The sequence below is a fragment of the Periplaneta americana genome, chromosome 3 (assembly GCF_040183065.1).
Source record: "Periplaneta americana isolate PAMFEO1 chromosome 3, P.americana_PAMFEO1_priV1, whole genome shotgun sequence".
Lineage (NCBI taxonomy): Eukaryota > Metazoa > Arthropoda > Insecta > Blattodea > Blattidae > Periplaneta > Periplaneta americana.
In genome coordinates this window covers 46,336,616-46,354,159 of record NC_091119.1, presented here as the reverse complement: position 1 = coordinate 46,354,159, position 17,544 = coordinate 46,336,616, and the positions used below count along the sequence as shown (strand labels likewise).

At 34.6% G+C, this 17,544-nt stretch overlaps 2 protein-coding genes and 1 non-coding gene across 5 annotated transcripts in view; 1 reads left to right on the top strand and 2 right to left on the bottom strand.

Moving 5' to 3' along the window:
- LOC138696005 (XK-related protein 4-like) overlaps window positions 1-7,529 on the bottom strand; it is a 29,760-nt gene extending 22,231 nt beyond the window's left edge. Inside the window, exon 1 of one of the 3 annotated variants that reach the window (XM_069820469.1) lies at window positions 7,295-7,529. In XM_069820469.1, coding sequence (XP_069676570.1) covers window positions 7,295-7,386 — 92 coding nt within the window. In that variant the 5' untranslated portion in view covers window positions 7,387-7,529. Of the gene's footprint in view, window positions 1-4,200; window positions 4,570-7,294 lie in introns of those variants that run through there. The other 2 variants (XM_069820467.1, XM_069820468.1) reach the window with 2 other exon arrangements.
- Window positions 4,912-16,984, top strand: LOC138696004 (XK-related protein 6-like). Its single transcript, XM_069820466.1, has 5 exons — window positions 4,912-5,359; window positions 5,445-5,546; window positions 8,223-8,437; window positions 9,519-9,674; window positions 16,377-16,984. Exons 1-5 carry the CDS (start codon window positions 5,046-5,048, stop codon window positions 16,892-16,894), a joined length of 1,305 nt encoding a protein of 434 aa, XP_069676567.1. The 5' UTR covers window positions 4,912-5,045; the 3' UTR covers window positions 16,895-16,984.
- Window positions 14,672-14,743, bottom strand: TRNAS-GGA (transfer RNA serine (anticodon GGA)). Its single transcript has one exon. It is a non-coding gene; the product is annotated as a tRNA-Ser (tRNA).
- Window positions 16,985-17,544: the final 560 nt, after the last annotated feature.

The window sequence follows — 17,544 nt, the reverse complement described above, 5'->3', positions numbered from 1 at the left end:
ACCCATTAAGATACCTAAAATAACATATTTAAGCAAAAGAAACTGGTGAAATTTGTATGATTGTACGAAATAATATATGTCAATAACCATACTGAGAATAAGGTGCTTAGGAAAATATTTGGGGCTAAGCGGGATGAAGCTACAGGAGAATGGAGAAAGTTACACAACACAGAACTGCACGCATTGTATTCTTCACCTAACATAATTAGGAACTTAAAATCCAGACGTTTGAGATGGGCAGGGCATGTAGCACGTATGGGCGAATTCAGAAATGCATATAGAATGTTAGTTGGGAGACCGGAGGGAAAAAGATCTTTAGGGAGGCCGAGACATAGATGGGAGGATAATATTAAAATGGATTTGAGGGAGGTGGGGTGTGATGATAGAGACTGGATTAATCTTGCACAGGATAGGGACCGACCGATGGCGGGCTTATGTGAGGACGGCAATGAACCTTCGGGTTCCTTAAAAGCCATTTGTAAGTAAGTAAGTAAGTAAGTAACCACGAAATATACTCCCTCTAACGCAAAAAGTACGAAATATGCACCAACATTTTATTCATTATTGTTAAAAAAACATGTTTGTGACTATTGTTTTAGTCAATTGGTAATGCCAATATTTCTGTATTTTCTCTATGAATATTGAAGGCTATACCACAGTCTACTATATACAGTCACGAAGCTTGAGTTGTGACGGTGCTAGGAACAATAGGCTGTGCCGTACTCTTTCGCATTGTCTGCAATGAGGCAATATTAGCGATCCTAATGATCAGCAACTATCTATGGATGCATATTTACTACGTATTGAGCTTCGTGACTGTATATACTAGACTGTAGCTATACACTCACTTTTACTATTTCTATGGCTATCGAAAAAAGATCGATTTTTGTAGTCTACTGCAGTAAAGATTGAAGAGCATTCTTTAATGTTTGCTGCACTATGATATGCACCTGAGCCTATATTTTGATATGAATGCGTTTCTAGGAGAATAGTAGGGGACCGCAATGAATCTGGTGGAGGCTAAACTGTTTGCAGGCAGAGTGGTTCCCTACATCTAATGTGAGCAGTGAGAAGAGCTTTTCTGCATACCAAAATACTCACTGACTGTCGCACAAATCTTTGAGCAGACAAAGCAGAACCTACTTAGTTTATGTTCTGGCGATGCTGATATGTGATATATGTAAACAGAACGTTTTACATTAATATAATACATTTGACTACTTATTTCAGAAAATACCCACCGAATTGGCAATTTATTTCTCGAATTACTCACTGAAATAGTAACACGTTTAACACCGAAATCATCAATTTTATTTCACCAAAAATTATGGTCCCTAACTATAGGCATATGAGTCAATCCATACCAAATGGTTCAGGAATAAATTAATTGGTAGCTCGACTAATTTTTAAATGTTTATTTTTTTTTTACTAGTCATGGCCCCTACATGTAAGTAGAGAGAAATTGGTATTAGTTTATTTTTATTTACCTCCATATAAAAATGACAGCCATTTTTGTATACTGCCATTCGACATTTTTTGCGTTTGCACACAGTTGCGGTAAATGTGATAGCTCAGCTGAGAAAAAAGATAGAAAGATGGGGAAAACACTTTTACTTTGACCACACTCCAAGCTACATTTTATGTCCTGTACATTTTTACCTATCTCCCTTTCTAATAACTAAAGTTATGCCCAAAGATCACTGTATTTAAAAAAATTACAGTTTTAAATTTTGTTTTACAGTAAAGAAGGAATGAAATATCAGGACTGTAATTTTGTTAGAGGAAGCTTTGAACTCAATAGTTTACAAAACAAAAAGTTCTCTTGAGGCCCACTTAGCGTAATCAAATCAAACAGAATTTCTCTTCACAATGTATTTAAGTGGAAGACATCAGAAAGTGTCTAATAGAATTCATGAACTAAAATATTTATTCCACTGCCGGAACAGAACTTCTTGTTTCAGATATGTGAGCCAAGTTGTAGCATAATTCATTTATTGCAACTTACTGCTGAAATAGTACATAGGGTATAAGCGTACAGAAAATTACTACAATAATATGAACGAAGGAAGATTAAAAACTTTTGTTCAGAAATATCCGCTACTGTATGACAAAACTACTGTAATAATTATTTCTGTGATAATGCTTGAAGCGAAATGAGTGAATTAACGGAAACATCAGGTAAAAATTTAAATCCAAAGAAGCACTATAGAACGAAATTTTGTTTCAGCTCTCAGAATATAGGATAGTGAAATAAAGTGGAAAATTCTCCATGTATATCCCTAGTTTAAAATGTGACTCTAGCATTTCCTTTTCTTGTTTTGGAGATATAGGCTATATTTCTTCTCTTTCTGTCTCATTACATAACTGTGCTTAAGCTTTATGCAAACCATTTTACACTGCAACACACTCTGATTCAGTTTGATTCCACAAGTGAGTGGTAGCAGATGTTTTGTTTCGATTCAGTTCGATTCCACTAAGTGGCAGCGTGACTTTACTTGCCTCATACTCTCAAATATACTAAATAGGCTTCGTCTTTGTAAAATTATTGAATCTGCATTACTAATTATTTTACATAAACATATGGACAGTTTTTTCCATCATACTAAATCTACAGCAGATGTAAAATAGCTAATCTTTCAATTTGTTTCAGATTTGCAATACCGCTGTATTTGCACTGTGTAAAGATGTACGTGGCAGTGGATGAAGTTCTGGAATACTTCCATTTTGTTCCAGAAACGTTTTCCAAAATCCCACCACTTTCATTTCCTCTCTTGCATATATAGCTAGGCCTATATATGTTGTATAATATACATGCAGTTTGTATAGGATCTTATGCTAATTCTACTGGTTTCAATAGATCTTTGATCACTATACCAAATGCAGTTCCTTATGGTGACTGAGTGGTCAGAACTTCAGCCTCTCACGCAGGTGGTCCGGGTTCGAGTCCCAATCAGGCTTGAGATTTTTCATTAAAAATCCACAGGGACACTTGTGACAGATAGTTCGCAGTTGGGGTTTATCTCAGAATTCTTCCATTACCCCATATTAGGTACCTACATCATCCTATAAACATTTCTCCATTCCATTATCATTCCATAGCATTTCCCAAAGCCAGCTGGTGATTCACAGAGGAGGCTGGCTAAGAATGAGTGAGATTGCCTGGTTATGCACCAAATCTTAGTGTAGTAGCTGATATGGATGAGTTTGAAATGCGCCTACCTTGAAGGTTAGCATGTTCAATAAATCTTGGAAGATCGCAGTGCTGGGTCATAATGCTCCCCTCCCGAAATTCAATTCAGTAATGAATGCACATTCAACCGTATGACGTGTCATGCTGTGGAAAGGCAATAATTATAAATATGTTTGGGAATGTCAAAGTACCATCGAGCATATAGTTTCATCAAATTCTTCTTTAAAGGAAAAATCTCCTCCCTACAAAATAGAATGACATAACAACATCTATGCCTTGAATTTCTCGTGGATCTTTCACACTTAGCCTATTATCCCGCAAATTATTTCCTGAATTAGTCTCAACAAATTTTGTCGTTCATTTCACAGGCATTTTTTATAAGTGGAATATTTCAATATTAAAAGTACACTTTTCACATTTTTTTCTTTTTTGTAGTACTATTACGCAATTAGGCTATTAATTATTTTTTAATCTTAAAGTCGGAGGTAGAGAGGAATTTGCCCTACTCTGGTGACTCTGCCCTCCCCTGTTATGTCAATAGGATATCAAGAAGAAATAATCCGTTTGTCCGCAATAATAATACAAAATACTCATATTATTGAAAATGTACAGTAGGCCTATAATATGATGGAGTATGTGACAATGAAATATAAACACTAATTAGATCATAAGTCGGAAGCTGTAATCTTTTGCGCTACACGGACATCTGGTGTACGTTAGCGTGTCTCAGTTTATATCTTATAAATGTATGTTGTCCATTTTATACTATAGGCTATTACGTAATCAGAAATTACCACCATTTCAAAATGTTGTTTTATGTTATAATTTAATTTTTATTGAAGGGTCTGGGAAGCTGTTTAAAGGACAATCTGGTGAGGTTTATAACTAATAATCTTCGAGAATATGACAACAAGTAGTATGACAGACTACGAACTGCCATGTCCAACATATTTCTATTATATTGCTGAAACATTAACATGCAAACGAGAGATAAGTATTAATGTACATACCATCTTAAACTAAATGCTGTTGTAATAATAGCAGGAAAAATAAGAAATGTCACAGTCAATGCGAAATACGCTCCGTCTCCTTGACGATAGTAAAAGTATGCCAACCAGGAATCAAAACCAACATCTAGTATAAATGTTGTTATTGATAGCAGCAAGCAAATTATGTGATACACGCTGAACACGGATCCGGCTGGCAAGGTCTGTCCCTCTTCTGCCACATTGTGACTTAAATCTTCGGTCCTAGTTCTAACTGTATCATTTGAAAACTTTACTACAACACAATCAGCCATTTCTTGAAGTCCTCCGAGTCCTCAGAATACGCCTCTTTTCCGCAATTCTTTCGATCTATAGCTATTCGATTGTGTCGATTGTTTAACAACGTTGTCCGTGTCGCCAATCCGATCGTTAAAAACCCGCTATGAAATAGTTTGTTAACGTAAGATGAGATTATTTTGCCGCTGTGAATGCTATTTATTTGTCTATGCTAAAAAGTTCTTGCTAAATCCTTAAATTATCACACAAATTCCATTATTTTTACCCGCTAAACTAACACTGAAAAACACCAGATCCAGCGGGAAAACTCTTACATTGGCGACACTGGTTTACTATCTGTTGTTTATTTGCCTGACAAAACGAGAGTTTCCGATCTCTCGATTAGATATTTTGTCGATAAATTCAATGAATCAGACTTATTTCTACACTGTTTTGTGGACATTGGACTGTGTGGAGTTGGTACTCCGAGAGAACTTTGACAGATGTCATATGTCTTATAAAGATGTGAATTTTGTACAGTTATTTATTACTTTTGTTATTAATATTATATCACGTTCATCTCGTGATTGAAAATGTCATCAGTTTTAATTACTGATAATAAAAGTCAGTGTTACAAAAAAGAGGAGGAACTCTCTTTAAAGAGCAAAGGAATTCCCTTAAAGGATCCCTCCATAGATGAACTTGATTTCTTACCAAATAATGCACATGTGACGAATTGGGATATATTTGTTTTATCTGTGTCAATAATTAGTCATATAGTAGATATAGCGTTAGATATCAATTTAGCCTTCCGATATTTTCACAGTGGCAGACTTGAATATTTCATTCTAACTGTTGTATTTATACTCTTTCCTGCCTTAGTCAACACAATCATAAGTATTAAAATGTAAGTTTTCAATTTGCAGTTATTATATTTAACTACCGGTTTGTTAACATGTTGAATGTAATGATTTTAGCTAACTGCATTTTAGGTATGCTCTGGACAAAGAAAATAACTCTGTGTCGAAGATGGCATCGCGAAAATGGGTTATTCGCATATTTGTCTTACTTCTTCAGCTTGCCCCAGTCTTAAGGTAATATTATTTGTGATTATATTAATCAATATACTTTCTTGCACGAGTATTTAAATTGTGAGTCATATGTACATGGTGCATTATATAATTATTAACTTGTTGAAAGGCAATGTTACCGGTACCTACACTAATTATATTCTCCACATTTCACATTACCGGCATATCACTTCGGATGATTTAATATGATTTTATTTGACTCTGTTAGATCTTACATGAGTAAGATATATTTCGACATAATCGTGGTATACAGAATTTATTATTGTTCTGAGAATTTTAACTTCATAGAAAAATGCTTAATAGGTCAAGGCCACTTTGCATATTTTTGGTTGATAAAAGAGCCATACCGCTTTTTCTTTTGGTCACAAATTTACTTTCGCGAGAAGAGAGTTTTGTGAAAATTTAAAATATTATTAACTTACCGGTAATACAAATTCTCATTAATTGTAAATGTCGATGTATTATGTTTTCGGCATATCCGAGGTAGCCTATTCAATAATTGATAACCATTAGTATTAAAATTACTGCAGGTTCAGGAGAGTTTGTCGGCACTAAATTGTTTAATTCGTAATGAATTTCATTATTATTATTTGCAACTGTTTCGAGTTTAATTCCAAAGACATAACGAAATAAGAAAAAGAGGGAACCTGTAAAACCTTACTAGACTATATCGAGAACATAGCAATAGCCAAATGTCGGAATATTTAAATTGAAGTAAGCAATGTTACTTTAATTAACATTGCGTTATCTTACTTTCACCTTGATTAAGATCTACTCACAACCATAACAAAACTTACTGGTAGACCTACTCATCTTGACTGACATTAATAAAAGTTTTTCTAGAAAAGTGATAATGTGTTGGTACTCCTAAGTGATTATTACACAATATTGCTGAGATTTTAATTAGCTATACTACATAATAAATACTGGTAGGCTTAGCATAAAGTGTTATCCTGTAGATCAGAGATAACGCTTGACTCTCCTAACATAATCTTAAGATCGATTCTCTGTGAGGAGGAAAGTGAAGTTTAAATCATCATCGTTTTGTATTATATGTCTTGGGTTCGTGTTAAATTACCTGATATATCTATCATTTCTCATGCCTATCATATAATCAAAGAGTCCTGCTATTTAACTGTTTTACATTGAAATTGGAATTCATTTATGGCTCTTTGATGTGACATAGGTTTTTCAGAGTCGGTGAGATAACATAGGTAAATTTAGCACTGGGAGAAAGAAAGTATGGGAAAATCAAAGAATTCTGAAAAAAAAAAAGAAGTGCTCCATAGGCACTTTAAGTTACAAATCAGGAATTGACCACACTATAACCATTTAATTGGCCACTTATGTACCACTGCATAGTAATAATAATATTATTGAAAAAATGGGCCAAATAGCTGAGGCCTTATGTAACAGTGTTAATTTGAATGTACATCTTGATTGCACAACTTTTAACACAATATCACTCAAGAATATAATATAGGCTATGGTGATTACTTTAACGTGTTAATATTGAACTAAGTTCGTAAATAGGCCTAGCTAGTTGACTAGTTTCAGCTTGGAAGCCAAAAAAACAAAAACAAAAAAAAAAAAACATCACACTAACATATGAAAACAAAAACCACACACAAGATCGCACCTTCATTCAAGAAATTAAACTACAACATCGCATATAGAACACAAGACACTCTACAAAAGCATATCAACACACAAATAAACAAATACAACCTAACAGGTGTATACAAACTCACATCACAGCCATAACCAAATCACACAACACTTCCACATACGTAGAACACATCACAAACGCCAACCACACCTGCAGCAACATTGACACATACATGGAAATTCTACATATCCAACCGAAAAAAAAAACAGAAACTAAACACAATAGAACAATACGAAATACTGTATACAGATACACAAAAACACGCCCACAACAAATCCTCAACACACAACGGAATTTCAGAACACACACACTATTTGACTCCCACTACACAACACAAATGCACCCCCACCAGGAGTGAAGACACCGGAAGACGCAAGGACCTCACCAGTTCTGAAGATGGCTCCCAAGCTGAAACTAGTCAACTAGGTATTTATAAACTTAGTTCAATATTAACACGTGAAAGTAATAATCATATATTATATTTCTAAATTAATTTGAAATTAACCTAGGCCTACTTAATGCTGTTCCCACATGATTAACAAAGTGATTGGTTTCTCCAATGTCGCCTGAATGCAAGAACTAGGTAACTTGATTTTTCATATTTTGTGCCATCGCCTATTTACTTATTTATTGCACTAAGAAATATATATATATATATATATATATATTTTTTTTTTTTTTTCACATTCAGCAATTTATTGATAAAGTTCCAAAACAAATATGTTTTCTGCCTTTTCGTATTTTAGTGTAAATTCAAATAATGATGCACAAATATTGAACTAAGAAATATGTCTCGTTTTCTTTTACCTATTTGTTATATTGGAAAATAGATGTCGCTGGTATCGTTCGATAAGTTACCTAGATGCTGGATTACATTTTGTGCGATTTTTGCTATGTTATAAAAGAGGTAACTAAAAAACGCAAATTTCGAGTTACCTAGTTCTTGCATTCAGGCGATGATTAATATGCTTACATGTCTCATCACTCACTGTTTCACCCAATGCGTACAGGTACTGTGACTCATTGAGTTATGCACTCAAATCGAGGCGTGCAGAAAAGCAACAGGACTGCGCCAATCAACGCAAATATTACGAGAAAATGCTCAAGGAGGACTCCGACGTAGCATTGTTGCGAGTGTTTGAATGTTTTTTGGAAGCTGCACCCCAACAGATCTTGCAGATATCAATCCTGCTCGTGGACACAAGAGATGGGTCGACTTTTCACTGTGAGTTAGAAACTTTGTAGTGATTTTCTATGCAGTGTGAATAAAACTATCGGGACTAACTTTCTAGGGTAACAGTCTGAATGGCAGCAAGCTATTCTGTGAAGTGAACATATGTTGGAACTGCTTCTTTACGACATCACAAATTGTATGTTAGGATTTAATTTATAATGAATACTGCTAAACAGTATGGGGACTATTTTAGCACTCGAAAATGCCACTTATCTTCTGATAACTGTTGCTGCTTCTGAAATATGAGCAACTACAGTGTAATCCATTTCATTCTTCATGGTACAATATATCATAAATTAAATTTTTCGTGTCTTCCCACAAAACAGAACTCCAGTGGTATACCTAATATTCAGTCATCATCTAAAATACTAATATGTATTCCGATTTTTTTTTCCCCCTTTGAAGGAGAGCACTGCAGCTTTAGGCTTATTGTACAACCTTCTTATTTAGGATGATTTTCAAGTCCTTAGGAATGCTCTTCAAGCAAGTGATACACTGCTTGGTGTCAATGTATCGATTCAGCAGTGGTATCCAGTTCTGACCTGCATGAACAGGAATGCTCCTCCATCTCCCTATTAATATGCTACCTTTTCAGATAGGTAGCATCTGTTTTCAATTCACTTCTTTGCATTCTGTTGCATCTATTGGCTAAAAAGCCACACCACTGTTGATTCCGTCACTCACCAAGGTGCCATCTATCTGAGGGAGCTACACTCCGCAGTCTGGGATTTGTGCAGCTTCCCCAGACAGGTGACATCTGTAGGTGAATCCTGGAACCACGTCTACCGGGATCCTCTGGTCGACCTGTAACTATCGAAATGTTACATGGAATGATGCTAATGAAGGCGAAATGAATCTGAAATCCAACGTCAAAAGTTACCAATCAATTTTTCTTCAAGTGTGTAAAGACAAATTTGAACATTGGTACAATGGTATTTGCAGATAACCAGATTATTATAAGTGAAAGTTACATAAAATTGTTTCTTTCAATTTTAAATATTGTCAGTATTTTTTTCTTCAGGGTTCTCTTATTCACTGCAGATGAAATTAATGGATATTTTGTGAACTGCAGGGCTGCACCAAGTAGGCTCCATCGTCAGCTCCATGCTCAGCATGGCATGGTCCATGGCTTCTTACCACCGCTCCATTCGGTTTATTCAAGAGGACAAGGATAACATCTCCTGGCCTGGCACTGTTATGCAGTTTCTTTGGCACTTCATGATCACAGGTGAGGCCCCATTCAATGTTAATGATAGTGTGTTCTGTTTCTTCAGTTTTGCTCTTTTAAGGTCGTTTCACATTATAAAGAACGTCAACATTGTCACAGACCAGCAATGTTATGTAAATTTTGCTGTTGATTCACACTATATGTACAGTAGGTACATCCGACATCACATCAGTATTCTTTATATTTTTTTTTGTTATAACGCGTAATTCTACCATTACAAAATATAGTACATATAAATTACCAATGATTACATTGATTTTGGATGAGAAAGAAGCTGCCAGCAACTAAAAGAAAAGAAAGTGAATAAAATATCTAAGATATTTACTTTAAGAAATGATGTAGGAGAACACCTCACACTATTAATGGAATTGCAAGTTGATGAAATATGCTTCTACAAATATTTTAGTGTCTCAATATCAGTTTTATGTCCTTTTAAGGGTACTAGGTACCAGTATTGCTGTTTACAGTATTTTCGCGTATAAATATGAATTTATAAAATATATTTTTTCTCTGTTTCTACCAAATATAGACCTTTGCACTGTGTGATAAATGTTGGTGAGTTGTGAGATAATTCGTCTAATTTATTTGTATTTTATAGTCCTCATTCCCTCCTAAAACTGTCAAAATTCTCCCCTTGTTGGAAACTACAGCTTTAGATTAGTCCTATATGAGTGTGCCACGGGATTTTAAATTACACCTTTAGTGTACTCCAAGTTGAAAAGGTTTGAAAAACCCTGCACTAATGTCTTCATTTATGGGTCGGTATTTAACAGTAAACAAATTAAGGCAAAAGAGTAATTAATAGTGATAGGTTTATTGAATGTGAATGTAGTGAATAAGGGAAAGGTAATAATAATCCTAATGTTAAAGAGTAGTGATATAAATGTGTATACAAACTAAAATCAGTATTTAGTTATAAGTTCAAATTTATTGCAGTCAGAGTGCTGCATTGGAGTTAAATCGCTCGCTTGAACTCGGTCGAGTGTCACACCCTCGAGTGAGATACGATCTATCGTAATACGCTCGTAATAAATAGAAGCACAGTACAAGGTCATCTCACCGACATGTCTTATCTTGTATGGAAGGCGACAGATAAGATACACATATGTTTTGCTCAAACGGTAAAAATAAGGCTTTATTTTCTGCGTTTATGACAAACGTTTAATGAAACAGTCAATGGAATGTACCAAAACAGGAACATGAAGTTATAAATAAAATAGTATGAAAAACTTCGATATACAGTTATTATTGTTATTATTGCTAATTAATAATTATTCAATATTTGATTTACCACATATGAAGAGTACACGGGAAAAACAATCAAAGTCCATCAAAAATCGAAATTGAGTTAATAATGCCATCTTATAGTGGAAAGGAAGTACTATCATGTGGTCTAGCTAGTAATAAGAAATAATCGTTCTTGACATTCCACTACGTCAATTTATATTAAATACACACATAACAAAGTATTAAGTGCTTAAACTTTAAAATTTGTTTTTCTCGAAACTTTCTAAAATGGACCTTGATCGTTATTCCCATGTACCCTTCATATATAATATGATAGGTCCATACATAGTGTTCCGCCTATATACTGCGACAATGTAGAAACGTTTTACAAAATATTGATATAGCAGTAGATTAATAACAATATTAGTACAGAGATAACGTCACAGAAAATATAATAAAACAAATAATCATGCTGCACAACTGTTACAGACGCAAAGATTGATACATTAATTATTAGAGATTATTATTATTATTATTATTATTATTATTATTATTATTATTATTATTATTATTATTACCGTAAAATGGGGTGAATAGGATCAGTGGGGGGGAATAGGATCAAAACTTTATTCTTGGTTATAAAGTTTGTTATAAACTGTACTTGAGCGGGATCACAGTCATTGGTTACTATTATTGTTCTAGTAAGCCATTCTTAAAAACGCAATCATAACAGCAAAAAAGAACAGTTTCAATAAATTTATTGAAAATATTAATTACAGAACTGATAGCGCTAAAACATATAAATTTCTGAAGAATATTTCCAATACACAGGAAAATACTAGCCAACTTATTATTCATAATAACAAAACACTAACAGATAGTAGAGATATAGCAAACGCATTTAATAAACACTACTCAAACTCTCACAGATTACATCCCAATGTCAAAAAAAACTGACAAATTTATCAAAAGAGAATTACATAAAAATAATAAAAACAATATTACTAGTACAAAACCTGAAATATTTAATCAAAATTTTACTTCCAAAGAATTAACTCTAGCTACACAAAATTTAAAAACCAAGAAATCTCCTGGCCCCGACAACATTAATTCCGAATTTTTTAAACATCTGGGGGAAAAAGCCAAGTCTGTACTTTTATCCATTTTCAATTTATCATGGAACACCTCAATTCCTGCAGCTTGGAAAAAAGCAATCATTGTACCAATTCACAAAAAAGGGAAACCTGCTCATGATGTTAATAGTTATCGACCAATAGCACTATTAAGCATGATAGCAAAAACCATGGAGTCCATGATCTCCAACAGATTAACTTGGTATTTAGAATCCCAAAATCTTTTATCACCAAGACAAGCCGGCTTTCGACAACTACACTCTACCAATGAACAAGTCATACGCCTCGGCCAAGAAATAAAAGACAGTTTTAACAAGAAAGAAGATACCTTGGCAATATTTATTGAATTTCAGTTAGCATATGACTCTGTTTGGAGAAATAAATTATTACTAAAACTCCAGAAATTAGGTATCTCCAGCAATATGTTCAGATGGATATCAGAATTCCTTAGTCAAAGATTCATTGCCACTAAATTCAATAATTCACTTTCTAGTTAGAGACAAACATATCGAGGTCTACCTCAGGGCGCTGTCCTCAGCACAACTTTATTCAATATTTATATAAATGACACCCTCCCTATTAGAGGAATCAAACATGAAAACAGCACTATTTGCAGATGATATAGTTTTGTGGACTTCCGGATCTTACAGACATAGAGACAAAATTCATAATTCTGCTCTTAAAGCTCTGAATCAACTACATGAATGGAATACATCAAATTTGATGACACTCAATTTAAGCAAAAGTAACTACCAAATATTTTCACTCGGTAAAAAAGAAAGAGAATTCAATATCCAATACAATGGCCAACACCTTCCTAGGACTTATGAAACCAAATATCTTGGAGTTATTTTCGATAGTAAGTTAACATGGAGCAACCATTTGAAATACATTTCTGAAAAAGCTCGTAAAAGATTCTCCCTTCTAAAAAGACTAGCAGGAAAGAAATGGGGATGCTCTAGGAATACTTTGAACACTACATACAAAATGTTTATACAGCCAGTGCTGACATACTGCGGAGAAATTTTAATTACTTCACCTTTCATAAACGACATAGAATATGTTCAAAACCAAGCTCTCAGACTCATTACTGATGGAATCAAAACAACTCCAATAGATTCTATGAGGTTCCTGACTAATATTAACAGTATCAAAATGACAATAGAAGAAAAAGCACTGATTCAATATGAAAAACTTACAGATTACCAGGAAACAATTGGCATTCATACAGTCCTCTCTGTAGATTGAAAACTCAAAAAAGTTTCATATCCATTGTTCAAGAATTAAAACAGAAAATCAATATCCCGAATTTAAAAGAAAACTTACAAATTAAACCAAACCCTTTAACTCTATTAAATATAGAATATAATCTAAATTTAACAGAAGAAATACTGAAATCAGAAGTAAACACTGAAATACTGAAACAATTGTCTTTAGAGACAATTAATATTAGGTACCCTTCACAAAACTGGCTTCATTTATACACTGACGGATCCTTGATCTCCAGAGAACAAGGTGCCGGTGCAGGTGTTACATGCTGTCTCTTCTCACTTTATAGATCTCTTGGATATGGAACAACAAGTTTTGATGGTGAAATCATTGTAATAAGTGAATGTCTCAGGAATCTTCTATGCCACATCAATAAATTTAGGAATGCAGTTATATTGTCAGACTCCAAAGCAGCTATTCTATCAATCGTCTCTAAACACACACCTTCATCTCAAACGGCAGAAATAACTAAAATGCTCTCTCAATTAATATCACTCAATAAAAGAATTGTATTCCAATGGATACCATACCATTGTGGAATCCTGGGAAACGAGAATGCGGATGCTTCAGCAAAGAAGGGCAGCACTGCTACTTACAGACCTGTTACTAAATCTACGTATTACTCTGTGAAGAGATTTATTAAATCTACATATTTAGACTTCAACAAACAAAATTTGATAACACAATCCCATGGGAAAAAATGGAACTCTCTGCATCAAAATCCACAGTTAATTCCTGATTTACCACGAAAATCGTCTGTAGCTGCATTTAGATTGGCAACAGGCCATGATTGTTTGGCTAAACACCTGCATAGAATTGGAATATATCAGTCCCCTAACTGCCCATTGTGCAACTCAAACCAAGAAATGGATTCGGAACACCTCAAAATCTGTGCTTCATTGGCTGGTCATGATAATATCTTTGAAAAATATTGGAGTGCAAGAGGTCAAATGACTTTATTGTCAAACACCTGGGATTAGAAAACAACAACAAGCAATGACTGTCTTCCCACTCAATTGCTGTTTATAATAAACTTTATAATCAAGAATAAAGTTTTGATCCTATTCCCCCTCACTGATCCTGTTCACCCCATTTTACGGTACTACTAGAAAACTTGATACAGTTCTTGCATTATCGTGATTGTGTTCTCCGTTTATAATAATTACATTTACATCCAATAACATCTATCAGATGTGGCAAAAACAAAATCACTCCTGTGTGAAAAAAAAAAAATTGCCTATAACATTTATATTACATTTTAAAGCAAGTTTTGTAGTTGTACTGTGGAGAGGTTAGTTAAACACTGCAAAGTTTTGAAATGATAAACATCTATGATGTTGAGAGAGAGATGGAACGGAGAAAAATTCTCTCCGGCGCCGGGATTTGAACCCGGGTTTTCAGCTCTCCGTGCTGATGCTTTAACCACTAAGCCACGCCGGATACAATCCCGACACCGTTGAGAATCGTCTCAGATTAAGCTCCATCTCTTGGGTTCCCTCTAGTGGCCGCCCTCTGATGTTACTACAAAGATCATCACTGGAACAAGAACGAATGTCTAATGCTCGGCTTATACCGTTTGAGGATTTATTGCTCCTGACAATTTTACCCATCATGCATGTGCGCTATCTAATGGATTATGCTGTGAACTACTTGGCGCTTGAGCGAAAACGTCCAATGCAGACCTCTGATTGTAGTATTTGAGAGATCATTATAGTGTAATAATAGATTAAACAGTAGTAATACAGAGAAAAATATTTTAGATTGGTCACAAGAGTAATGTACATAGATAGTTATAAAGTTTTAAAGTTATAAATAAAATCGACCCTCCCAAGTAAAGTAGCCACGTTCAATTAGTAGGCTAGCGGTGTCAAAGAGGACGGAAGCTTTGTAGTTTCAATAATTTTAATTATGTCGCGCTGTCCATTGTCGTCAAGTCTTTTGAAGGCCGCTCCAATAACTCCACGCGGAGTGTATAAACCAGAGTTGCAAATTTTAGCAGTGTGTCTTATTCTAGTTCACAGTGAAAATTAATTATATTACAGTTCTTTAAATAATTAATTTAAAATAAATAATCTAAATAATATAAATAATCTTCAAATTAACTCATGCTTTGAGCAATTAAGCTTAGCCCATATCCATGTTATATTAATATATAGCAGCAACAAACATTCGTGACAACGTCGCATTTTCATTTTATTATCGGTGCATGCAATAAAGACCTACAAATCTTAAAAGGAATGCCGCTGCCTAATAATTAAACAAGGCAACTATACTAACATTGTAACTCAATTTTTTATGGTTTTGTCGTAGTTAATATGGTCTTAAATTGTTTCTTTTTCTCCCAGTACTATCATTGTATAGCTCTAAACCTTCCCAATTGTATGTAAAATCTTTTTGTTACTCTACATTTTTGTATACACTAATTTACACGATCATTTTAAAACTTCATTTTCATCTCCTGAAAAATGTAAAAAATGAGTTACAATGTTAGTATTTGGGAGGGTCGAAATGGGATGATAATATAAAATATAGTTATGGTGTGAAGTGTGACGGTATATCATGTCTAGTATGCATGTTGATTGATAATAAATATCAATATCAGTCAGTATCTGTTGCTACAGTCTTGCATCACAAGGGAATAGAATGAGACAACTCAGAGAGTTATATTTCCCTCCAAAATTTGGAATATTATGTAGCAGCCCTGTCAACTGCATTGTCCCAAGATAACATGATGCATACTGCAGATCACTGTTCTAAATGAGACTTGGAAATATCTGCTTGTTAATTAGTTATGGTGCCCCAAAATGACTGGAGAAGGACCTCAAATTTTCAGATTCACCATCGAATAAGCTGCAAAGAACTAGAATAGGATGGGATGACTATTGTTTCTGAAGCAGGAAGGACCTTTCTGCAAATTGAGTTAATGTTTAGTGGAATATAGGAACTTAGTTGTCAGATTCTCAGTGCATTTCCATTTGTAAAGTGCACATGATTTGTGTTCATTTCTTCAGAACACAACTAAAATATGATTCTTTCCTCTGTATTGCCTGAGTGACTATTATCTTGATTACAGTGTCGCGTATCCTTTCAATAAGTGTGGTTGCGTCTATGTTCCCCACATGGACTGCACTAGCATGTGCTGTGCACTGGTTGATCATGACAACATGGTTGTCTCTTCTGGACCGCACAAACTTCTGCACGTCATCGCCAGACAGTGCTACAAGGAAGGAGCGCATAGGTGAAGTACTGTTCGCTGCCATCTTAGGTCTGGTCTACATCTTCACGTACATCACACCTGGCGAGGGTCGCACACGTACCAGGTACTTGGTCTATTACATGGTCTGCTTTGTGGAGAATCTGATAGCCACTGTGATGTGGGCAGTCAGGGTACCATCCCAGTTGCGGGACACGTGGTACTTTCTGCCTCTAGTGATATCGTCTATTGTGCCTTTTGTGATAGGAATCATCTTTATGATTCTGTATTACTTGTTTTTTCATCCAAAAGGAGTCCCTTCAACAAAACACGTCCATACCAATTGTGATTCACCGTTAACACAAGAGACAAACATTTCAGAGCCATGTCAAGGTTAAATGTTTTAGTATTTTTTATATATTTTGCTTTAAAATAGTATATTTTACAAAACAAATTTACTAATGTAAATAAATATTCTACAAGATGGAGCTTTGTCAGTTAAATCCAGCCCTTTAATGCAAGTGTTCAGTCTTGTTGCATTCCATGTTGAAGCATGCTGTTATGTAACTGATAAGGTTTCCAGTCAGAGTATTAGACAATAGAAATAGCTACAGCTATTTTCTTACTTTTCATCTGAAGTGGTTTGTGCGTAGTTACTACCAAGTAAGATGTTCCTACTCCTCCAGATAGTCCCTTTGTTCATTTCTTTTTTAGAAATACTTCGTTACCTTTCAGTGATACTATTTATATTTTTTTTGTTAATGTCGCAGTTTCTATCTTTATTTATTTCTAATTACATTCATCTAGTGCATCTGTTGCAATGGCAATGTTATTAGGTTTTCATAGAAATAAAGCAGATCGCCTATGTGCAGATGCTTGTTGCCAATCTTGTGTGGAGTTTGTTCACTTGTTGTCAAACAGGACACCACAACAGGAGATTAACTTCCTGGCATTCCGATATACAGGGTGGACCGCTCGAATGTAACCTAATTTCAATTGTATGTGACTGGTAAATGGTTGAAGATAGAAACCTACAGTAACGTTTATA